Genomic DNA, 22,005 nt, shown 5'->3' with positions numbered 1-22,005 from the left:
TGTTCTCGCTGCGCCCTCAGCTGTCCCAATGGCCGGGCACCTGGAGCCTGTCAGTCTGTCCACGACAGGTGCCCATGTAATCTTTCAGAGCACGCATTGGAATAGATCACAAATATTGACTTGCTTTCTAACAGAGCCCCAGTGCTGCTCGCAGTGTGCCTTAGCACCGCTTATCTGCCATTCCCAAAGGCCCTGAAGTACGAGAAACCATTTCCCATGTTTTGAAAATCTGAGGCTGTGTCCTAGCTGAAGCCGCTGTCACCACGCGCGCGAAGACCTACTGGGGCTTCAATGGGCTCCCACTGGCCGCCACCAGGAATGATTGGAAACGTTGCATACGAAGTACAGGCGGCTGCTGCAGCGTACAGCTGGCACCGACCAGGCTACGGCGAGACTGCGGTCTAGGCCGGAAAACCCGGTCTTTATTTGCTCATGAGATTCATAGCCTGTCACCTTGGATCGTCTTAAATGGCTTCAATCGCCAGGATTGTTACATTTGGAGCAGGACTGTTGTTTTATCTAAATAAACGCCATACCAGACGATGCCATGGTCTCATTTACCCTTAGTCTGTGTGGCAAGGATGTTGAATGCTCCGAGAGCACCAGTGTTGCCGACGACGACATCACCGATCCTGATATCGCCGGTATTTGGGCAAGTAAAACATCCCCCCTGAATGCATTCTTAGGGTCGGACCTTAGCTAATAAGTGTCCTTGCAGATCCTTCTCTCGTTCATCCTTCCATCAGTAGCAGCGATAATTGCCTTCTTGTTGGCATGGATCAAGATTCGCATTCCGCAACAACAATACAACTGTATCGATGATATGGCCTTGCCTTGGAGCGCGGACCGTCACGGTCTGGATCCGCATGGACTGTAACATCTGAAGTCTCCGGTTATCAAGGCTTCATTCTCCTGATCAACGATCAGATGCTCTTGACTGGATTCGGATTAATCATCGCCATCTATTCCCAGATCTGTTCGATATCGATGTTCTCATTTCATGTTGCTTGCGACCTGGCTTACTTGTGCTGTACTGTGCATCTGGCAACACTGACAGTTCTAAGACTTCCTTTCAAGGAGAGCACGAAGGCTCAGAGAAATTTACGGGTATCGCTAATGATTCTGGGCCTTACTGGCATTTTAGTCTGCAAATATCTGCAGTACAGTACATGGGAGTATGACAACACTTCACTTGCAGCCTGCGACATCTCTTGGCCACGGACTAGCTCAGACTTTGAATACCTGTGGGATTGGTTTTGCCTCGTGTTGACACTGAGCGTCAACTACTATCAATCCATTGTCACCGATGTGGCTCCCCGGCTGCCCTCCGGTTCTGATGCTCGTCGGAAACCAATCAGCTCATGGGTTCTGGCGGTTTTGGAAAAGCTGCATGGATATCCAGGAGCCCAAAATGATATTGAAAAGTCCCTGGAGGAAATGCATGAAAAGAATCAAGCGAGTTCCCTCAAACGGTTTACTTCCCTCACCACAACCATCAACAGGAGGAGGTCAGGCCAAATTTCAGCAACAAGACTCCTATGGGCGGTTTTTGCCAATGTTGGCTTTGATGTGGTCATCGAGCTGCAGAACTCCATTATTTACGATCTTTTCCTCTGTACATTCTGGTTTGCTTTAGCGATCACTGACCTTATCACCTCGCTTACTCACGGAGGCGCCGATATTACGCCACTTCTGGAGTGGAAATTTGGCCAGGTCCTGCCAGTCATTCTTCTCGTCAGCTATGCTCTAACCGCTCTGGGTATCAAGTCTTGTAAGTTGGGAATTTTCGGTGAACTCCATACCTGCCGATGAGAACGAGAACTTATCAGCGCTTCCCTATTGCAGCGTCACGCACTCGTCGAAGACAATCGGCTTCAGTGGGTTCCTCACTGAACACGGCATCGCCAGAGAATCTCTCACGGAGCGATTCAGGCAGTTTAGACTCAGAGGTTGATTTGGGCACCGGTCCAGGGCTGCCCATGCGGTCTTTCATAAACACGGGCTTCTCGTCCCAAAATGAGGACCCGCGTTCTCGTCCTACACGGCGTGTCAACACCGTAGAATTAGAGCGAGCCATAGTACCTGAGAGGGCTAAGGTATGTTATTCCCCCAAGCAAAATTGCAATAAGGCTAATATGAATCCGGCAGAAGAAACCCAGACAAAAGCAGAGGTCTATTCTGGATGTCAAGGATTACATCACCCAACCCATTGACCTAATTGACTTCTCTAGAAGAGAAGCCCAGGGCTACATCGGTGTCGTTGTCGTAGCTGCCTTCCTCTTTCTTATTGGTTTCTTGGTTCAGATGTACTTTTTTTTTTCGAGAGACTGTGACGGCATTTACAGGTCTTTACATATTTCTATTCTTCCACCGCGTGGTGAGAGGTAGCCGAGCTATCAGCCGGATCAAGATGGAACGGTTGAGAAGGGAGCATGCTATCTTGTATAGACAGCAGCCTACTCAAACCTTGGGATCGCAATCCTCTGCCTCGGGAACGACGGGTAGCAATGGGACGTCTTTAATGGAAGAGAACCATCACTTCAACTGGCAAAGCGACGAACGGTCGGGGGCCGTCAATCCTTGGATGCATTTGAACGTCAGTGGATAGGCGCTTGGATGGGAATGAGGTTCTTCATAAAAGCTTCAAGGCTTTCCGAGGCAGTAGAGGGTTGCAGCGAGACAAGGTTCGGGTACCTGCTGTGGTGAGGAACGTTGACATGCTGCAGGATTTTACTTCTACTGTCAAGCAAAAGCATCTTAGGACCAGATTAACTGCAACTGCCTACATGCTTTTCTGATAGTAGAATATCGTCTGACAGATATTATATACTGTTGCCAGTACTTTCTTCCCAGGCGCCTGGCAAGCCTCCGAGCTATCTGTCACTCCAAGAAGGAGAATACATGCACAATAATATAAGCTGATCTTGATAACAATCTATCAACAGCAAATCCTCTGTGGCGCAATTGGCTAGCGCGTCTGACTGTTAATCAGGAGGTTGGAAGTTCGAGCCTTCCCGGAGGAGAATATTTTTCCCGTTACATGGGACCCCACTTTTTGTTCCTACCTCCTTTTGCTCACCACAAAATCAACAGCCATTGATTGTCCTTTTTCTACGGGACCGTTTCTTTTCTAATAGCCCCCAGGAAGCGTTTGAAGTCTTCCACATATCAACAGTCTCAAACCCCAGCGCCAGGTCAATACACCCACGTAACATCTTTTCTTGGGCAGTCCCTCGCTGAGTTTCTGAAGAAGATGCGGAACAGTAAACACTTACATGACATTGCATCTTGCCCCAACAAGTCACAGCCTCTCCAAAGCTGACAGTAAGACCAAACCCAACATATAAACACATCATCATGATCCAAACAGTCCCTTTTCACCCCCCTCACTACTGCACCACCTCACCCCAACCCTCCCGTCGCCGCTCCCCACCACCAGGCAGAACCATCCCCGCCTGACTCTTATACCCAACCCTAATCCCCTCCTTTTCCTGCCGTCCCCTCAACTCCCCATTCTGCTGCATCACAGCGCACGAACAGCAAAAGCAAGACACCAAACAGTCTTTTGTCTCGCTGCCAGGGATGCTGTACTTCTTTTTGATTTCTGCGCGATGTTTCATGATGTCAGAACCCTCCTGGTATTAGCACCCATATTACATGTTAGGGTGGAGGGTTAGCCTTGCAGGAGACACATCGACAGGAGGACACTATTCACAGCAAAGTCCTTGCAATCGGCGTTGTTTTCTTCGGCAGGGAGGTTAAGGTCTCGGAGGCGCTGGGCTGTTTGGTCGTAGACTAGAGCACAAAAAGAAAAAGAAAAAATGTTAAGGGGTGGTGATGGAAGAGGATAGGGGGGAGAGGGGAAGGGGGAATGTACAAATGCATGGGCAGGCGATTGCTTTCCAGAAGAGGCCGCAGGGGAAGCATTGGATGAGGGATGTTTCCCATTCTGAGGTGGTCGTCGAGGTAGGGAGGGGTTTGGCCTCGTCTTGGGGGGCAGCGTGTTTCTGGTCTGGGGTGGTCGACATGGTGTTAATGCGGTGGTGGATTTGACGGAGATCAATGAGACGGCCAAAGAGGGAGGATGGCAGGGTTGATATATATTGCGTGGAAAACTCTCGACTGGGTGTGGCTCGGGGAGGATGATCTGAGATCTGGCATGAATTACATCCTTCTGTGTCGTGACACCGGCATTGCTCCATGCTGCCGCTATTTTATCTGTTAAAGAAAGTGACTGCCCGAATGGTGGTTTGAGGGTGAAGACAGGAATCGGAGTTTAGCCAAGACCAGATGGCGTACCCATCAACATGCAGGGGTGAGGCTGACAGTCAAGCGTTTTCAACCGCCGAAAAGAAGATGCCTAGCTAGCGCAATGTGAGTTTGTCTGGCTTTTAGTAAGACTCAGAATCCGGCCTTATCCTCTTGCTCATAATCAAATAATCCGGCTCGATCACCTTCCCCCGTAGAATCCTCGGCACAGGGGAGATGTTATCCCTCTCGAACCCAAGCTTCCTATAAAACGCCAACCCACGAGCGTTGGACAAGAAACAAGTGAGCATAACCTTGGTTATCGGCGGCAAATTAACAGCAACAGCCGTAAGGAAGCTCATCAGTAAAGATCCCAACCCGGTCCTCATAAGCATGTTAGATCAACACCAAATCTCAGCCTCGAATACAGAGTGAACAATACACACCCCTGCAGATCTGGCTTCAGATGAACTTCATAACAATACACCACCGGTTCTCCCTCCTCGTAAGTCGGCATCAAAGACGTGAAACCCCGAAGTTCGCCAGTCTCTTCCTCCTTGACAAGGACATACCTCAGCTCTGGAGACCTCATCTCGTTGAGCTTTTTGTCCGGATGCCACCTCCCTGCCGAATTCTCATAGTCCTTCTTGCTTGTTTCGACAAGAAGGTCAAAACAAGCATCGAGATCTTCTTGTTTGAGGTTTGCCGGTTGTGCCAAGCTGATTGTGTATTTGGCTCCCGTCCTTGGGTGAGTCCAGGCTGTCACCCAGGAGGATTCCTTGGCGTTGCTGGGTCTTATGTCAGTGGGGGTGGGTGGGCAAAAGAAGAGAAAATTCCCGACGGTGATTCAAGTTACATGTTGTCTTGGGGAGATCAAACAACTTTGAAGAGGGGCTGATAGGGCTGTTATTGTTGGAGAGAGAAATGAGAGAGGAGTGCTCACTCAGGAAGTAAATAGTCAGCAATAAACTCTTCATCAGTCTTGCGATTGGCAACATCGATGGGGCTGGTCGCTGCTCTCGAGCGCTTTGACTTCATCATAAGAATCTGCAAAGTCACAGTGAGGCAAAGAGAATGAGACGAGCACTTGAAGTCAAAAGTGAGGTGTTTGCGCTCTCAGTATATCCCCAGAGTGAGATTTCCATAAAGGTACATAAAAGGACGTGTCGCGACACGTCTCAAAGGTACCACGTAGCTAGCTGACTGAGAGCCCGAGCTGCTGCGGGATTGGTCTTGGCACCGTCCGTTGCAGCCCAGAGCCTCAGCGTGGGGGTCACTCACTGAAAGCCCACTGCGACCATGACGTTTTTGGCCTCCCGAATTTTTCCCACCAACACCTCGAATATCACCACTGAGAAGAACGGCGCATTGAACAAGCAACAGAACCCCCAATGGCTGTTATCCGTAAAGTGTTTCCTTGACCTCAAGTCTCTCCATAGACCTGCCGTTAATGCGCCACTTTCTTGCCCCGGCGGGGTCCGTATTCCGCACATACGCGACGGGTAGCAGCTCTTCACGAACAAGGCTTGGGCCGACGTTGAGCTTGGAGCATGTATGTAGAAGTTACACACTATGAATGCCAATATCTCTCGTGTTCAAATCTGATGATTGCGGGGCTCAACTAGTTTGTCCAAAGGTCTCGGGCTTTGGCATTATACAGACATATCCTCCGCGCAACTCGACGCATTGCGGACCCGTCCACCCGAGCTGACACCCGCCGTTTTGCACGGCAAGAGTTTGAAAGAAACCGAGGGGTGACTGATCTTGTTTGTTTCTCCTCTTTCCCAGTCCACGTTTTGGCCCAGTGAAGACTAATCCCTACTACGTCCACAGGACCACATCCGCTACCTCCTCTCAACGGGCAAGACAGAATGGGAGAGCATGGAAAGGTATATTGACGGTCTATAAAGCAAAAGAGACAATTTTACCTTGCCCTCCGTAACCTTTCTCTCGTACTGTGCACGACCCTCTCATATCTGGGTTCTGTGCCTCTCGTCATGTAGACTCCCCTCCCAACTTCGGGTATATCGTACAATCATCCATCCCTTCACAAAACAACCGTCTTAACCCTGGCGCTGCTTATGTCTTGGATTCGCCGGGCAAATGATGTAAATGTACCCCCGATGCCTCTTCCCCGCCTTTCGCCTCACAACCTTTTTTTCACACTCTTGTCAGCCAAAGTTTCCTCCTTTCCCCTCACGTCCGACCATTAGTAGTAGTAGTAGTAGTAGTAAAACAAACCTTGCAGTGCTCACACCTCTTCTTGACGGAACTGTGAACCTTCATCCCCCTCGTCTGCTGAACCGCCACCCCCACCGCCTTGCTGGCAGCAACCCCATTCGATGTTGGAGCCGTCTGTGTAGTCTGGGAAACGATCTTGGAGAGGGTCGGCCGGCAGCACGAGCAAAATAGGCCGTGCGACTTGGAGGAGAGCGACCGGGTCGTCTGGAATCTGGTGGCGACTGTGGAGGTCTTGGGACGGGCAACGGTTCGGAGGGTGGTCGTTGAGGAGAGGGAGAGGGTACGCATGGAGCGCGCGAGGAGGGAGATGCTCGCCATGGCTTGGATCGATCGGGGGGAGGGGGGGTTTGTGTTGCGTGTGTTCGTCACCGACGCTCGGGTGTCTCGTTCCGAATCGTCGATGAATATCGTAAAGTTGAAGATCCGACAGGTTTGGATGTGGTCCGGGCGTTTGGGAGGTGGGTGGGGCGGAGACAGGGATTGGGTGGGAGTGGATCACGTGGATGCACCTTCGGGTTCAGAGGTGGAACATGTGTGACCCTAACCCTTGATTTTGATTCGAGACAAACCATTCACCTCAGGGTTTGTTTGAGTGAGACCGGATGAAAGCATGGCGAAGTTGCGATGCGATGGCTGATGTTGTGACGACATGAATATCGGAAGATAAAACGGGGAGAAAAGACTTCGAAGCTAGGGGTTAGTTGTACATCGGTCTCTTTTCTTTAGAAGTAGATACAATGTCTGCAATCATGGAATTCCTACGATTTATTCCACTCCTCATCCTTCCCGTCTTGGCCAAGATGCCTCCACTCATAACCCTCGAGGAGCACTACGCTTCTGCCACCACCCCGGATGCTATGAAGGCTCTGTTCAAGGAGCAGACACAGTTTCTCCCCAATGTCATGGAAAAGTTGACCAACCTCTCCTCTCTCCGACTTTCCGACATGGACAAGGGAGATGTCACAATCCAAGTTGTTAGCCATGCCGCAGGGTTAGGGTCGTACCCCGTCAACTACAGCAGGTCAGCCAACGATCAGGTCTATGAGGCTGTCAAGAATGCAAAAGGAAGATTGGCAGGTTTTGCGACTGCTCCCATGTCTCAGCCGGCGGAAGCGGCAGCAGAGTTCCGGAGGGCGGTCGCGGAGCTCGGCTTTGTGGGTGCTTTGGTCGACAATCACGACGGCAAAGGGGGCTATTTTGATGGGAAGGAATACGATGCTTTTTGGGCTGTTGCAGAGGAATTCGATGTTCCAGTCTACCTTCATCCCACTTGGCCGAGTGAAGACATGGCTCCACGATATCAAGGCAACTTCGACCCTATCGCTGCAAACTCGCTGGGAAGTTCTGGCTGGGGGTGGCACCAGGACACTGGGCTTCATGTCTTGAGACTGTTTGCCTCTGGACTGTTTGATCGCAGACCCAAGTTGAAGATCATCGCTGGACATATGGGTGAAATGATACCATTTATGCTGCAGCGTATTGACAGGCTTAGTGGAAGATGGAGCACGGCTCAGAGAAACTTCACAACGGTATATCGGGAGAACATCTATGTCACGACGAGCGGTGTTTGGAGCTTGGATCCTATGAGGTGCATTTTGGCCAACACTCCCATTGACCACATCCTGTACAGTATTGACTATCCCTTTACAAGCAATGAGGTTGGGTTGGCATGGTTCAAGGAGCTGGAGGCAAGCGGGCTGGTCGACCAGGAGCAGCTGGAGGCCATTGCCTACAAAAACGCAGAGAAACTGCTCCGCATCAAAGTTGACGACGTCAAGGGTAATTGTACTCACGGAACGGCATGGCAGGGTTAGCTCTATCTTCTTGTTGCTGGAAATTGAGGGTTGTTTTGGCGATTAAGACCACTGCCACAGCCACGAAGACGAATCCACCCAATGGCGTGTTATACCAAGACCGCACCATGCCACTCTGAGCTCGCTGTGCGAGAAGAGGGCGCCAGCAAACCCTGGCGTCATGATGTCCTCAATTGCTAGTGCCATGAATACATTGTATAAATCAACATCGTGCTGCCACCTCAGTGTCTCCATGCTCATCATCGTCCATCCAAACCCACACTCCTTAATCAGTCCCAAAACCCAATCCTGACAGCCAAAATGGAAAACGACAACCACCTCACATCCCTCACCCTAACCCGCTACCTCCCCCGTCTCTCCTCCCAGATCCCCCACCCAGAAGAACCCTCCAACATCCCCTTCGACCAAACCAAACTCGTCCAACCCAACCCCAAAAAGATTCACGGTAAAAACACCATCCGCGTAGGCCTCCCGGGCCGCAACAGGCAGGATCTCTACCGCATCCAAAGCCACATCTCCGACTACGAAGACGTCTTCTTCGACCGCTCCTGGAACTTCCCCAAGCTCAAGACCAACGCGCAGCGACTCAAAAAGGCAAATCAACCTTACGCTTACAGAAAAGCCTTGAACATGAGAAGTGGGTTGCTGATCAGGCCGCACTACATTCCTGTTTTGGAGAAAATGTTCAAGACGAGGTGTAGCTCGCTGTATTGCTGTGATTACTGCGAGAAAATGAAGAGGGACTTCTTTGAGGAGGGAAAGAAGGAATGGACGAGGAATAACTTGATTGAGGGGCGGGAAATTGCCGCGGACAAAAGCTGGAGGTTGCCGTTTGAGGATGAGAGGGATGGGAGGTTGGTTTTTGGGAAGCTGTGGAGGCAACTGGTGGAGGAGGTGGAAGCTGGGCAGAGTCTGGCTGTTGAAGGGTCTGTTGGGGATTGTGAAGCGGTGCAGAGGGTTGGGTTTGGGTTTGAGGATGTTGAGAGGGGGGAAGGGCAGTGGGAATATCAGATCAAGGTCAAGCCACGGAAGCGAGGTCGTGGAAAAGGGAGGAGCAGCCAGGGTGGGACGAGAGACACTTCCCCTACAACAAGTGAAGAGTGGGCTGAGGGTGAGGATCTCGGAAACAGCTGGGCTCTGGTGAGAGTGGCAGTCGAGACCGAGACCGGGAGCAGGAACAGCGACAGTGACAGCTATGCCCTCCTCACACCAACATCGGAGAGTGTGTCGGATCAGTGGGAGATGCTCAGCCAAGGGGCTTGAATAATAACTCTAGCAATATCTAATGCAAAGAGACATCATCCAACCCATCACCAAGCCTTTCTCTACTATGATCTAGGTTTTTTTTTTAACGCGTGTGGTTGAGATTTTGTCTGTGATTGGTTCCTTCCCAAATCACCACTTCAGTCAGCAACCCGCATACATCGGCAGAAATCCCAACTTTGCACCGATCATGCAACTCTCGTGTAGGTAGCCGGCAACCGACACGGCCAGTTACTACCCCGATGACCGACGGGCACGCCGACATATCCAACCGAGGAAACTTCTACACCGACATCGTCGATGCCGGCTCCGCCAACCTCCACCTCGACGTCGTCTGACATTGATCACCATTTCCTTGATTGCGACAATGACGTCTTTTTGCGACGATGCAGTCCCAAGACAGGCTATGATGGATTACTTAAGATCGTTGGGAAGCCATCCAATGGTAGTATATGGCATCAAACATTACAACTTATGCAAAGATTCTACTTGATCACTCGAACATATGACAATCATACATACACGCCTGCGATTTCCAGACTCCGTCTACAATCACACCTCACGGTTCAACCACAATGCCAGAAATCCTCATTGGAGAGTACCTCTTCCTCCGGCTCAAACAGCTCGGCATCGAGACTGTCTTTGGCGTTCCCGGTGGTATGTGTCCGGTTCTGAACCACCACCAGGTCTTATAGCCATGCTGAGTTGCCTGGCAGATTTTGAACTAGCCCTTCTCGATCTCGTCGAACCTCTCGGCCTCTCCTGGGTCGGCGCACCGAACGAACTGATCGGAGCCTACGCTGCTGATGGTTATGCGCGCCTCAATGGACTTGGCGCTCTGGTGACCACATTTGGTCCTGGAGAACTGAGTGCTCTGTGTGGTATCGGAGGATCATACTGCGAGTCTGTTCCTGTCCTTCACATTGTTGGATATCCCACCACTCCAGCACAGAAGAGCGGAAAGATCCTTCATCATACCTTGGGGGATGGAAAGTTTGAGTATACCCTTAGCACCTGGTCTTACCTTGTCGAGACATGATGAGTTGACATGTGGCTTTTAGCCATTACCAAAGGATCTCCTCCGAGTTGTGTTACGCAACTACCGTCCTTGACGACCCGACTACTGCTGCGGCTGAGATCGACCGTGTTGTGAACGCAATGATTTTCCATTCTAAACCTGGATACATTGGCATCTCTGAAGATATTGCCTATGCAAAGGTATCCAGTGAGTATCTTGGTACAAAACTCGCTCGATGCTTGCCACCAAGTGCTCCCGAGTCTGAGGCTGCTGTCACCACCGAGATAGTCAACCAGCTAGAGTTGGCAAAATCCCCAATCTTGATTGTGGATGGTGGAGCTGCAAGGGCGAGCTGGGCTGAACATGTCGATCCTCTAATACAAGCCCTCAAAATACCATTTCTTGTGACTGGGTTGGGCAAAGGTATTGCTGATGAGATGAGCCCTTACTACCAGGGCTGTTATGCTGGCGAAGGGTCGTGGCCGAGGAGTGCCATTGGACTTGTGCAAGAGGCAGACTGCATCTTGTGGCTGGGGAACTACCCGTCTGATTTCAACACGTAGGTCATATTCCCGCCTCGATTCTTTCAAGCGAGGAGAACAACTGACATATTATCAACTATAGGGGTATCTTCACCGAAAAGCTCGATCACTGCACCATCATCGATCTTCAACGATTCTTTGTCAATATTGGGGCGACTAAATACGACGCTAGAATCAATCATGTTCTGCCCAAGCTCATTCCAGCCCTATCTTCGCACTACCCGTTGGCCCAGCGCACGAAACAAAATCTCCAGGTCGATCAGCAACTCTCTCTCCCAGCAAGTAACAAGATAGAGCACGACTGGCTCTGGTCCCGCCTCACCTCCTACCTCCGGCCAGGTGATCTCGTCATCACCGAAACCGGCACCGCTCAGGTCGGTATCACCGCCACCCGTTTCCCTTCTGGGTGTCACGCCTGGACACAATCCGTCTACGGCAGCATAGGCTACGCAGCTGGGGCTGCGGCCGGTGCCGCCATTGCTGCCAAGGAGACAGGCAAATACAAGCGACTGGTGCTGGTGACAGGGGAGGGGAGCCTGCAACTTACGGTGCAGGCTTTCTCTATGCTCACAAGATATGGGATTGTTCCGGTGGTGTTTGCGCTGAATAACTACGGGTAAATCCTTTTCCATGATGCATAAGCTTGAGTGACCTTTTGCTGACACGAGGCACAGGTACACCATTGAGCGCTACTTTCGCGGGTGGGACGCAAAGTATAACGACATCCCTATGTGGGACTATGCCGCTCTGTTCAAGGCTTTTGCGCTTGATGTTGAGCCGCGGGTCAAGGGGTATAAAGTCACAACGGCGGAGGAATTAGATGAGCTACTGAGTGCTGGGGAATTTTGTGACTCGGTGGTGCCGCAGTGTGTGGACATGATTATGGACCCGAAGGATGCACCGGAGGCGATGAGGACGGTTTTCGAGGGCAAGAATGCCATGTGAGTTGGCGGAATATGGTTAGGAGGTTCTTGATTCATGTATCTTGCTGTGGGTTCTGGATAGACTTTCAAGTTGGTGCTATGGGTTGGGCCTGATGTTTGTTGCCCTGTCATGTATCTGGGCAGAAGGTCCTTGGAAATGTATAGCATATCTCCCGAGACATTATGAAACTTTGCTCATGCGTAACGCGGCAGCTGATAACAGCTTGAATGTAAATTGGCAGTCACTATTCACTGTCGCTTGAATTCAGTGAGCTCTTCCCTTCAGAGCCTTACCTGGACGCTCTTGCAGGTCCCTGTTCATCCCTTGAATTCTTGCATTGGCAAGAAGGAGCTTTGCGACGTTACTTTGCCAGACCGAGTCCTTCTCCCATGATATCCAGGGAAAGGACGGACGCACAATCCAATGCCCACCGCCACAAGATCTCCCAAAAGTCGACAGGGCCAGTCATTGAATCTCTCCTCGACAACATTCTTCCCAACATACCTACCTATCCCCTACATCTTCCACGCCAAATCCAATCATCTCACACCATATAACCCGCGACGTCTCTCACATTGGTTCCGTCTGTTTTCATCAATCTACACATCATGACCTTCCCACGCTTTTTGGGTACTCTCCCCACTCTCCTAGCCGTACTTCCTGCTACTTCGGCAAGCCCTGTCCTCATCCCTCCACGGCCCTACCTGCACAGCGTCCTCAACTGGAACACCACATTCCAAAACTCTAGCCTTCTGCTACCCTCTAGCCACGCCAATGCCACCTTCACGTGTGGATCTCGCTCAGATACACCCATCTACACTTGTGCGTCCTAGACAACCCATCTTCTAGGCGAATGACTGAATATTTTTGGTGGCAGTGGGAGATGTGGATGACGGCGGCCCGGGCGTGACAATGCGCGACGCCGACTACAGCAACACGCACCAAAATCACTACTACTTTTTGTACGAAAACGCGCGTGATGAGACTCCGTGGAAGTATACATTGGTAAGCCCGCCCCGACACAACTTTGGTTGGACTTGTCATTGACAATAGTATTTGTACCCGCAAGCTCCATCCTGGCGAGACAGTCTTCATTTCGGTCTGCCCTACCTTTTCAGGTCGCATCGTTCGTGGCAGGCTGGACGAGAACCTTGACGGGACGGCCAGGCACAATCTGGGAACTTGGATCGAGGTGGCTTGGGAAGCGCAAGACAATACCACGGCGTCGAACTCGTCAACGCGGTCTTGGGGAGACGTCTCGCTGCTTGAGGGGTGTGATGGGGGAGCGGTGATGCTTGCTACGGATGGGAGTGCGGTGGTGACTGGGTTCAGTCGAAACATTCTCAGGGAAGCGCCAGAGGGTGCGCTGGCGAGAAAGGCGAATGGGAGTCTTGTGCTGGGCAAGACTGTTGGGTCTGAGGCTAATGAAGAGGCGATGAGGTGGGAGCTCAAGGTGTTGGACCCGTTGAGGGAGGCTTTTATTGTTGAAGATGTTAAGCCGGTGATTGTGACAGAGAATGGGAGGTGGGATTTGACGTTTTATGCTGGGATTTATTGATGACGGGGGCTTACCAGGTTTTGCTTAGGAGTTCATGATCTTGAACGGGGGCGGGAGGTTGGATGATGTATAAAGAGATGGGGTTTTGGTTAGAGAGGGTTTTGGGTTTTTTATTCGAACTTGTTTCAAATTGAATCTACATGAAATGTAAGAGGTTGTTTGGATAATAGAGATGATGATTTTGGTTACATGATGTTGCAAGTGGGCTTCGAGAAAGCTTGACTCCTCTGGGCTCGATTGAACCCCTGTTTCAAGCAATGTCTGCCGCGAGAAGGGTGGGGTGATCCGGCTGCAGACCCCTGGCTAGGGGATCAGCCACTGGTGCATTGGCCACCAGCGCCGAACATCTGACATACACTCCAATTCCTTTGAACCATCTGATCGGGTCGTTTTTCCCATCCTTCAATAAGCTTCAGCCATTTTCTTGCCGTGCATTATTTTCCCGTCATTCATTAAAACCCATTTTTTTTTTTCAGAGCTAGATCGACCACGGTTCGTTGCCGCCTCTTTTGGCCCTCCACGTTGCGCCCAAAACTCCATTTCTCGACATCACCGAATCCACTGTGAATCCCTTTTATTTATTGGGCCAAGCCACCCTGCGGGCGCGACGAGACGGTTGCGGAAAAACCATGGCGCGACGACAACACATAACGCTCCTGCTGGTGGGCGTCATGTTCTTTTTGACCATGACGTACTTTGTTTCGAGCAGCAGCGGCGGCGGACGGGACCCCACGAGGATATTATCCGACGAGACGTGGAGGAAGAGCAGCAGCCACAACAGCAACGGTGCTGATGGTGCCCTTTCGGAGAGCATTCTAAAGGGTGGATCTATTGCGCCCAAGTTGGAGAATGCGACTGCGAAGTGAGTCCTCCGCTTTTTGCATGCTGAGGAAGAACAATTGCTGATTGGTGAGATTTAAAGAGCGGAACTCGGCCGCGCGTCGTGGAAGTTGTTCCACACGATGATGGCGCGGTTTCCGGAGGAGCCGACGGCGGATGATAGTCTTGCGCTGAGGACGTATATACAGTTGTTTGCGAGGTTGTACCCCTGTGGGGACTGTGCTTCGCACTTTCAGAAGCTGCTGGAGAGATACCCGCCTCAGGTGAGCAGTCGGAATAATGCGGCGGGGTGGGCTTGTTTTGTGCATAATGAGGTTAATAGGAGGTTGAGGAAGGAGTTGTTTGATTGTAATAATATTGGGGATTTTTATGATTGTGGGTGTGGGGATGATGGGAAGGGGAAGAAGAAGGAAGGGGATGGTGGCAAGGAAAGGAGGAGGGGGTATGAGATTGAGGTTGGGGAGGGGGTTAGTTTGGAGAGGGAGGAGGGGTTGGTTAGGGGGGGTTGAGTAGACTGTGGTCGGAATACTTGGGTTGGAGTTGGGGAGTTTTTTTTTTTTTCGGATATTTTTTTGTGAGGTGGTTTTGGAAGTCGGGGACGGGGAGATGTTGATAGCGTTGGACTCTGATGAGGGTGCTGGGATTTTGACGAGGGCTTCGACAGGATCTGAGTGATCCGGAGAGATCGAACAGGACCTCGCATTGGGAAGGCTTTGGTTAACATTCTGGACTCAAAAATGAGGTCATTCATGGTCAGGTTATCGTGTACATAGTAGAGGATACCCCGCTTGTTACATGCATTCATTTATCCATCGTGCGTTCTGCCAAGGGGCTGGCTGTAAGTGATAGGAGCAATAAGACCCGATAAGCCTTCTTATCAGCTCCCCACGTGATGCGCATCAACCCGCCCGCCAGGCAAGGCGCGCGTGCGTGTCTGAGCTGCCTTGAGCTTGGGAGGAGCTCCAAGCTCCAGTTGCTAACTTCGAACATCACTCGACGAATGCCACACACCCCACGAACATCTCCATTCTCGACGACTGACGACTCGCTCCGATTGCCCCCCTCTTTCCATCGACGACTTCAGATCGACAATTACAAACCCACACTTCAAAAATGGAATTCGGTACATCGGGTTGCCTGAGCGAAGGTCAGTGACATCGCAACTCCCGGTTACCGTCTCCACATCGTCTCGTCCCTGTTGCTAACCATGGTACCTTGCAGATGGCATCCATGTTGATATGGACCGGTTGAAGAAGGGTGAGGTCAAGTAAGTGATACTTTCAAAGTGCCCTCTGCTTTTACAATGGGAGTCATTCTGACAATTCCATCACTTAGTTTGGGTACCTCGATGTAAGCCAACCCCCGGTCTTAAACTGGCCAAACGACCACCCCCCGGCGAGCAACCCCTCCTAACATTCGAACGATGACAGTATGGCGATCACATTCAAAGACGGCGTTATCCTCGGAGCCGATTCCCGCACAACGACTGGCGCATACATTGCCAACCGTGTAACCGACAAGCTCACCAGAGTACACGACACAATCTGGTGCTGCCGATCCGGGTCCGCCGCCGACACCCAAGCCGTCGCCGACATTGTGCAATACCAGCTTGGGCTCTTCCACATGATGAACGGCAAGCCCCCCACGACACAGACGGCGGCGGCCATCTTCCAGGAGATGTGCTATGCGAACAAGGATAGGCTCTCGTTAGTAACCCCCGGCGAAGTTGAAGTTGGGTAGGCTGCGGAGGTCAGGTACTGATATTTTCTTTGCTAGGGCCGGTCTCATTATTGCGGGTTGGGACGAGCGTCACGGCGGTCAGGTCTACAGCATCCCCCTCGGTGGGTCCCTCCACAAGCAACCATATGCCATTGGTGGTTCTGGCTCGACGTACATTTACGGTTACTGCGACGCCAACTGGAAAGAGGGCATGGAGGAGGCGGATGCGGTCAACTTTGTCAAGGAGTCGTTGAAGGAGGCCATCAAGTGGGATGGTAGCTCGGGTGGTGTGATTCGTATGGTGGTGTTAACGGCCAAGGGCGCGGACAGACATCTGTACCTACCAGATACGGATTACAAGGTCAGACATGAGAACTGAGTGCGTGTGACTAGGGGTAAGGATGGGGGCAGAAGACAGCCAATCAGAACGGGATGCATTGTTCAGTGCTTGCGAGGTGACGACATGACCGGGCTGGATGATGGATATGTATAGTAATGCCATTCCATTTCGGATTCGAGAATGGCATCATAGAGAGATGGGTGTTTTCGTCTGTGTGTGTATGGTGTTCTCAAGAAAGCCTCTGAAAAGAGGATGGGCTGCACTTTTGGTCTTGTTTTACCTGTGGCTTATGCATCTGCGGTGCGTGGGGACTACGAACCGGCGTGGCCGAAGTGGAGGGTGATGAGGATACAACGTGGCCGGCACGCAAGTTGGTTAAGGGAAGGCGGGAGGCCCGGAGTTTCGCCCGCTCCGAGTTAGGAGGGCAGATGGCGTTCCTTGCTTGCTTGTGCTCTGTGGCTTGCATGGCTGATTACCACGACCGAGGAGTGAAAGGTTCTGGTTGTGGGGTAAGTGGAAAATATGATTTTTGATTTTAGGCGAGCCAGGTAGGTATGCGAAGGGCGTTGTGTAACGTTTTCGGGATATGGTGTACTAGGGAAGATATGAGTTCTCAGAACTGTATGTAGGGAAATAGGTATGAGATGGCGGGAAGTTCCGAGGTGAGAAGTGTTCAGGGGGTACCCCTTCAACACAATTCTTGTATCTCGGGATGACTCCACAGGGCCGAGGCTTGTGGATGTAGATTGTTAGGAATCACATCCGGTAGAGCTTGCGATACCTACTTGAGACATGTACTTTGAGTATTATAGCCGAGGTGAGGGGGTTTGAAAGGGAACATATAATGACAGTTTTATCCCCCTCCCCCCGCGTTGCTCACTACCGACCTAGGACCGAGGACCCCTTTTTTGGGTTTGCGCTTCTTGATCCCCTCACGTTGCTACCTCCACCGCCTAGTTGAGTGAGTGTATTTCGAGTTGACATTGCCGTGAAAAAGAGGCGCGCGCTCGTGCCTTGGGTTGGGACGTAAGCAATTGAAGTAGCCAATCTCTGTCCAGAGTGACGCCACGGGGTCGCTTGCGAGGCGAGGGGCACAAGAGGGACAGAAGACAGGAGGGGCTTGATGACAGGAGCAAATAGAGGCCGACGACGGTGCTTCGAATGGGAGGTGTACACGATGGAAATATTGCAGGGGGTTCTTTTTAGAGCTGCTGAGGAGGGTTGGTTGGCTGGCTGGTAAAAAGGTTTTGTAGAAAATGTTTGTCAAGTGGTTAGATGCTGGGGGCCCTACCGTTGAATCTGATATCCAGCCCCTCACACTCAGGGACCTGGAAGCCACAAGCGTTCTACAATGGTACAACGTGGGCTTCAAACTGGACAAAGTTGGTCTTCACCGTCCTCTTAAGAATAACAAGCGCCCCCCGCGTTTTCCTTCGCTCGTGGCGCCTGTAGAGGAGTGCGAGAAGCGCAAACGCGCAGAGTCCATAAGGTCAAATGTGAAGTCTGTATAACCCCTGCGTCATCCTCCCCCACCCCACCACGGTTGGCCTGTCGCTGGTAAAGATGTGGATCCATCTTACCGTATCGGATCACCGCTCTCCACAACTCTTCTTATCAGTGATTGTTCCCTCACACCACACACACTCACACACACCCACACACATCATCCTCGGTTGACGATGGAGGAGGGGAAGAGATGATCTGACGGGAAGGATATACATATGGGGAGAATCACAAGATAGAAAGGCAATGCAGAAAGGGTACTCACCTCAGCAGAGACGGCAGGATAATATAATTATTACAGTCGACGGCGTGGATGTACCATTGCCTCATCTGGCGCCATCTCTCAGGGAATCGGTTGGGAGTGCTGCGGTGTGTGTGGTTGTGCGGGCGCAGGGTTTCCCGCCCGCTAGCATTCTTTCATCCACACACGTGGCGGAAGAAGGTCCCGGTTCATCGTCATCTTGATCGCCCGATTGCTGGCACCTGGCGTTATCTGCACGCCGCAAGATATATCTCCTTGTTTTCCCCCAGCCGGTGGTGTTCTGCGCGACCGGAGTCTTGAAACCGTTTCTTCCCCCTTTACCTAACTCACTGGGAAGCGGCCTTGGGATTGGAGTCCCCTTGGAGAGAGAAACGATAATAACCTAACGGGCAAAATATCTCTCTTATCAAGAAACCATTGGGCTTTTACGTCTGGCCTGTTAACTGCACTCCAACCCTCCGGCCGCTTCTTGGCATTGCTTCATCGGCCTCTGCTATGCGATAATCTTGGGTCGCATCTCTTAGTTGCCCATCACCTCTTTTTTCCCCTATCGCCTTATGCCTACGAATGACTTTGCCACTCGACATTTTGAACCTCGTCTATTTTTTTTTATCTTTATCCCTTCGCAATCTTTTCTGTAACCAACCCGGCAGTCAACTGCATAAGCCATCTCTGCCATCCGGTTCGTCCTTGCGAGAACGCCAAAGCCAACCTTATCATCAACATCCCGAACCTCCCCTGACAACAGCCCACAGAAGACCCTTTTGGCGTTTGGGGCTGAAGGTATATGCAAGCTGCACACAGGTAAGCACCTCGATATTCACGTCTCTGTGTTGTCTTGCTTTGCCACGCGCTGGTGCTTCCCTCAGCCGCTCGGGAGGTTTGCCGTTCTCTTCTTTCATCATCGCCTAGTGACGTCGTTGTGCCTGTCGATACTCCCAATCGCCTGGAACGCCCCAACAGCCATCCCGCCGGCTAGCTCAAAGCGGATTCGTGATTCGGGCGCGAGTTGGCCGGTGGCTGTTTGATACCCTCTCGTTGTGTGTTTGCCCATCATTTCAGTTGTTTTCATGGCGTTATCTCGCGAGTCAGGCCACAGCTTCAAACGTTGAGTTTGACCCGTCGTTGGTCGTCCTTGGCTGTTCGAAACAGAAACACTGGCTGCTTCGATATGCTGAGACACGCCATTCGCCATCAGGCTGGAGGAAGAACCGCCTAGGTATCCGCAGCAAGGCTGCCGTCTGTTGTGTCGGTGTCTGTCTGCGGTGTCTTTCTTGCCTGCAGCGCAGCGCAGCCACCGTCCACCAGCAGCAGCAGCATCACGTCAACAGGAAACAAGAAAGAAAAGAAAAGGCCATCCCGTGTTGATTGCGCCCTTGTCGTGCAGCACGCACGCGGTGCCAACACTGTGTTACCTCCCGCCAGCCTGGCACCTAGTCCCCCTTCCCGCAGACACCATATCCTTTCGTCTCATCTTTTTTTTCTTTCCCTCTTCTCGTTCTTGCTTGTTGTTTTTGTTGTTGCTCTTGCTTGCACCGTTCCCCAGGCCCCTCCCCCACCTTTTGCTTGGGCGCCGGCGCTGACCCGGGTCTTTATCGCCTGGTCCAGAAACTCGCCAACCAGAGAAAAGCCTAGCTAATTCTCCGCTATCGCGGCATAGCCACTTTCGATCCGATAGCACTCGCTGCAGGACCCTCCACCACGCGATAACCACTGGCTGAACTCTTGGCAGCCACCACCACCACCACCACCCACCACTGCCAGACGTCCACCATAATCAAGACAACCATGCCAGCATGGCTACAGTGATGGGCGACGTATTGGGAGAATCGCCATCTCGATTTCATAGCATGATTGCAGGGCCGGCTATTCAGCACCAGCACCCGCACGACATTCACTTCCAGGCCCGTTCAGTTCCAGTCAGCCGAACAACAACAGGTTGCGACCGGGATGCCCAGCAGTCCCACCACTCGCGCCCGACGGCGAGCCCCAGACGGCAAGCCTCTTCGTCAACACCGCGCAGAGACTGGCAGGATTCACCAGTGCCGACGCCAGTGGTCGCAGACAAGCCAGCAAAGCAACAACGACAAATACCGTCGAGCCGACCCCCGATGTCGAGTGGTGGGGCCAGCCGCCGCCTCCCGTCCCCGCCTTCTTCGTCGTCTTCGTCGTCTTCGTCGTCCGATCCCTCCTCCGGTGGCACTGGGCCGCAGTATGACGTCTCGACCGAAAGAGTTCACGATGCCGCCAGCGGTCCGCCTTCTGTCGCGGGCTCGACCACCTCGTCCCTCAGTACCGCCGCAACCGTAGTGCCAGGATCCAAGGCGATGCCTTCTCCTGCATCGGATCACGGTCGGCGCCGGAATCCATCTGCGGATGTCGACATCGTCGATGCGCCCCCCGTTACGATACCCCTCAGCAACAATGCCCCAAGTCCGCCGATAGAAACCCAAAAGACAATCTATGTCCAAGACCTCGCACATATCCAGACCCTGGCCAAGGTCGAAAATCTTAATGCCACCGGCTCAGGGAACCTTAATGATCCCCCACTACAACAGATGAAGTACGAGATTAGCGCGATGCCTATAGGGGATATTATCGAAATGGTAGCCGCCCTCCTTACCAAGATTACCACCACCAACGATCTCCAACACGATGCTCTGAACCGAAACGCGCACCACCTCCGACAAGCCCAGGCGCAAGCGAGGGGTGAGGAAGCTGGTGGGGACGCCAACGGAAGCCCTCTAAGCAGCAGTGTTTTGGCATTTCACGGTAAAAACGTTCCCTCGATTAGCATACTGAGCTATCTTGGTCGGATACACAAGTACTGTCCCACCACGTACGAAGTCTTTTTGAGTCTGCTGGTCTATTTTGACAGGATGACGGAGCGGGTCAACGATATGGTGGTCAAGAGCGAGGAGGCACGACGGATGCAATACGTGCATGCGCAAGCTATGAAATCGGCGGCAGATCCAGACACGGTCATGCGGGACAGTAACGAGGCGGAAGAGGATAGCGACGAGACGGATTCTGATCTTGCAGACACCGATGAGGAGGCTGGGAAGGGGATCACGATCGAAAGCAACAGTTTTAACACGCATTCAGCAGCTGGACAGGCGACATATTTTGTGGTGGACAGTTACAACATCCATCGGCTTATTATTGCGGGGGTGACGTGCGCCAGCAAGTTTTTTTCTGATGTGTTTTACACCAACTCGCGATATGCCAAGGTATGTTTTTGCTTTTGGTCTATGATCATTGTCATCAGAACCAGAGCTAACGTTGGTTTTAGGTTGGCGGTCTCCCCCTGGCTGAACTGAACCATCTCGAACTTCAGTTCCTGCTCCTCAACGACTTTCGCCTGGCTGTTCCTGTGGAAGACTTGGAGGCCTATGCCACCATGCTGGTTGAGTTTTATGCGAGGGAAGTTGTCTCGCAGAAGCCAGACGCGGAGTAATGCGCTTGATTTTGGCCCCATGGGAACGATATGGCTACTTTGACCTTGGCTTTCGAGGGGGGTAATGGCGTGGGTGTCGATAGTGCATTTGGCTATGTACTTGTCAGAATATTTGCAACTTGTCGAATAGGGCGGAGTCGACGTGGGTGAGAGAGAAAAACCAAGCTGAAAGATGGCCAATGTTTCCTTGCTCGTAGGATTGAGCTAGAAAGGGGGTTTCATGACGGACCTTTTTTTTTTCTTTACATTTTCTTAAACATTGGGAATTCAAATCTT

General features: G+C 51.8%; 12 protein-coding genes and 1 non-coding gene across 13 annotated transcripts; 9 read left to right on the top strand and 4 right to left on the bottom strand.

The window, feature by feature from the left end:
- Nucleotides 1–6: 6 nt before the first annotated feature.
- On the top strand, nt 7–2,932 carry QC761_504630 (uncharacterized protein). The gene is made up of 4 exons (XM_062879689.1): nt 7–644; nt 708–1,771; nt 1,846–2,096; nt 2,149–2,932. Exons 2-4 carry the CDS (start codon nt 928–930, stop codon nt 2,386–2,388), a joined length of 1,335 nt encoding a protein of 444 aa, XP_062730848.1. The 5' UTR covers nt 7–644; nt 708–927; the 3' UTR covers nt 2,389–2,932.
- A 17-nt stretch (nt 2,933–2,949) lies between these two features.
- QC761_0078640 lies at nt 2,950–3,023 on the bottom strand. Its single transcript has one exon. It is a non-coding gene; the product is annotated as a tRNA-Asn (tRNA).
- Nucleotides 3,024–3,389: 366 nt separating this feature from the next.
- Nucleotides 3,390–4,202, bottom strand: QC761_504625 (uncharacterized protein; the record flags this gene model as incomplete). Its single annotated transcript, XM_062879688.1, has 3 exons — nt 3,390–3,604; nt 3,709–3,795; nt 3,878–4,202. 3 exons carry the CDS (start codon nt 4,200–4,202, stop codon nt 3,390–3,392), a joined length of 627 nt encoding a protein of 208 aa, XP_062730847.1.
- Nucleotides 4,203–4,391: 189 nt separating this feature from the next.
- NAT4 (N alpha-acetyl-transferase) lies at nt 4,392–5,433 on the bottom strand (the record flags this gene model as incomplete). The annotated part of the gene is made up of 3 exons (XM_062879687.1): nt 5,192–5,433; nt 4,695–5,036; nt 4,392–4,632 (listed from the first exon to the last, which is right to left on the bottom strand). Exons 1-3 carry the CDS (start codon nt 5,287–5,289, stop codon nt 4,392–4,394), a joined length of 681 nt encoding a protein of 226 aa, XP_062730846.1. The 5' UTR covers nt 5,290–5,433.
- Nucleotides 5,434–5,631: 198 nt separating this feature from the next.
- QC761_504610 (uncharacterized protein) lies at nt 5,632–6,292 on the top strand. The gene is made up of 3 exons (XM_062879686.1): nt 5,632–5,800; nt 5,874–6,014; nt 6,082–6,292. Exons 1-3 carry the CDS (start codon nt 5,699–5,701, stop codon nt 6,154–6,156), a joined length of 318 nt encoding a protein of 105 aa, XP_062730845.1. The 5' UTR covers nt 5,632–5,698; the 3' UTR covers nt 6,157–6,292.
- Nucleotides 6,015–9,573, bottom strand: QC761_504600 (uncharacterized protein). The gene is made up of 2 exons (XM_062879685.1): nt 6,490–9,573; nt 6,015–6,401 (listed from the first exon to the last, which is right to left on the bottom strand). Exons 1-2 carry the CDS (start codon nt 6,805–6,807, stop codon nt 6,312–6,314), a joined length of 408 nt encoding a protein of 135 aa, XP_062730842.1. The 5' UTR covers nt 6,808–9,573; the 3' UTR covers nt 6,015–6,311.
- On the top strand, nt 7,227–8,303 carry QC761_504590 (uncharacterized protein; the record flags this gene model as incomplete). Its single annotated transcript, XM_062879684.1, has 1 exon — nt 7,227–8,303. One exon carries the CDS (start codon nt 7,227–7,229, stop codon nt 8,301–8,303), a length of 1,077 nt encoding a protein of 358 aa, XP_062730844.1.
- QC761_504585 (uncharacterized protein) lies at nt 8,604–9,566 on the top strand (the record flags this gene model as incomplete). Its single annotated transcript, XM_062879683.1, has 1 exon — nt 8,604–9,566. The coding sequence occupies one exon, from the start codon at nt 8,604–8,606 to the stop codon at nt 9,564–9,566; it is 963 nt and encodes a 320-aa protein (XP_062730843.1).
- Nucleotides 9,574–9,610: 37 nt separating the features above from the next.
- On the top strand, nt 9,611–12,294 carry PDC1 (Pyruvate decarboxylase 1). Its single transcript, XM_062879682.1, has 5 exons — nt 9,611–10,223; nt 10,283–10,565; nt 10,628–11,143; nt 11,209–11,742; nt 11,801–12,294. The coding sequence occupies exons 1-5, from the start codon at nt 10,142–10,144 to the stop codon at nt 12,069–12,071; spliced, it is 1,686 nt and encodes a 561-aa protein (XP_062730841.1). The 5' UTR covers nt 9,611–10,141; the 3' UTR covers nt 12,072–12,294.
- Nucleotides 12,295–12,425: 131 nt separating this feature from the next.
- On the top strand, nt 12,426–13,841 carry QC761_504575 (uncharacterized protein). The gene is made up of 3 exons (XM_062879681.1): nt 12,426–12,872; nt 12,928–13,055; nt 13,120–13,841. Exons 1-3 carry the CDS (start codon nt 12,659–12,661, stop codon nt 13,606–13,608), a joined length of 831 nt encoding a protein of 276 aa, XP_062730840.1. The 5' UTR covers nt 12,426–12,658; the 3' UTR covers nt 13,609–13,841.
- Nucleotides 13,842–13,965: 124 nt separating this feature from the next.
- On the top strand, nt 13,966–14,957 carry QC761_504570 (uncharacterized protein; the record flags this gene model as incomplete). Its single annotated transcript, XM_062879680.1, has 2 exons — nt 13,966–14,470; nt 14,531–14,957. The coding sequence occupies exons 1-2, from the start codon at nt 14,238–14,240 to the stop codon at nt 14,955–14,957; spliced, it is 660 nt and encodes a 219-aa protein (XP_062730839.1). The 5' UTR covers nt 13,966–14,237.
- Nucleotides 14,958–15,561: 604 nt separating this feature from the next.
- On the top strand, nt 15,562–16,546 carry PRE3 (Proteasome subunit beta type-1; the record flags this gene model as incomplete). The annotated part of the gene is made up of 4 exons (XM_062879679.1): nt 15,562–15,595; nt 15,670–15,715; nt 15,864–16,154; nt 16,225–16,546. The coding sequence occupies 4 exons, from the start codon at nt 15,562–15,564 to the stop codon at nt 16,544–16,546; spliced, it is 693 nt and encodes a 230-aa protein (XP_062730838.1).
- A 3,534-nt stretch (nt 16,547–20,080) lies between these two features.
- On the top strand, nt 20,081–21,729 carry PCL7 (cyclin-like protein interacting with PHO85; the record flags this gene model as incomplete). The annotated part of the gene is made up of 2 exons (XM_062879678.1): nt 20,081–21,502; nt 21,565–21,729. 2 exons carry the CDS (start codon nt 20,081–20,083, stop codon nt 21,727–21,729), a joined length of 1,587 nt encoding a protein of 528 aa, XP_062730837.1.
- Between the last annotated feature and the right edge of the window lie 276 nt (nt 21,730–22,005).

The sequence above is a fragment of the Podospora bellae-mahoneyi genome, chromosome 5 (assembly GCF_035222275.1).
Source record: "Podospora bellae-mahoneyi strain CBS 112042 chromosome 5, whole genome shotgun sequence".
NCBI lineage: Eukaryota > Fungi > Ascomycota > Sordariomycetes > Sordariales > Podosporaceae > Podospora > Podospora bellae-mahoneyi.
Note: the sequence above shows the minus strand (reverse complement) of the source record. Positions and strands in the feature narration are given on the sequence as shown.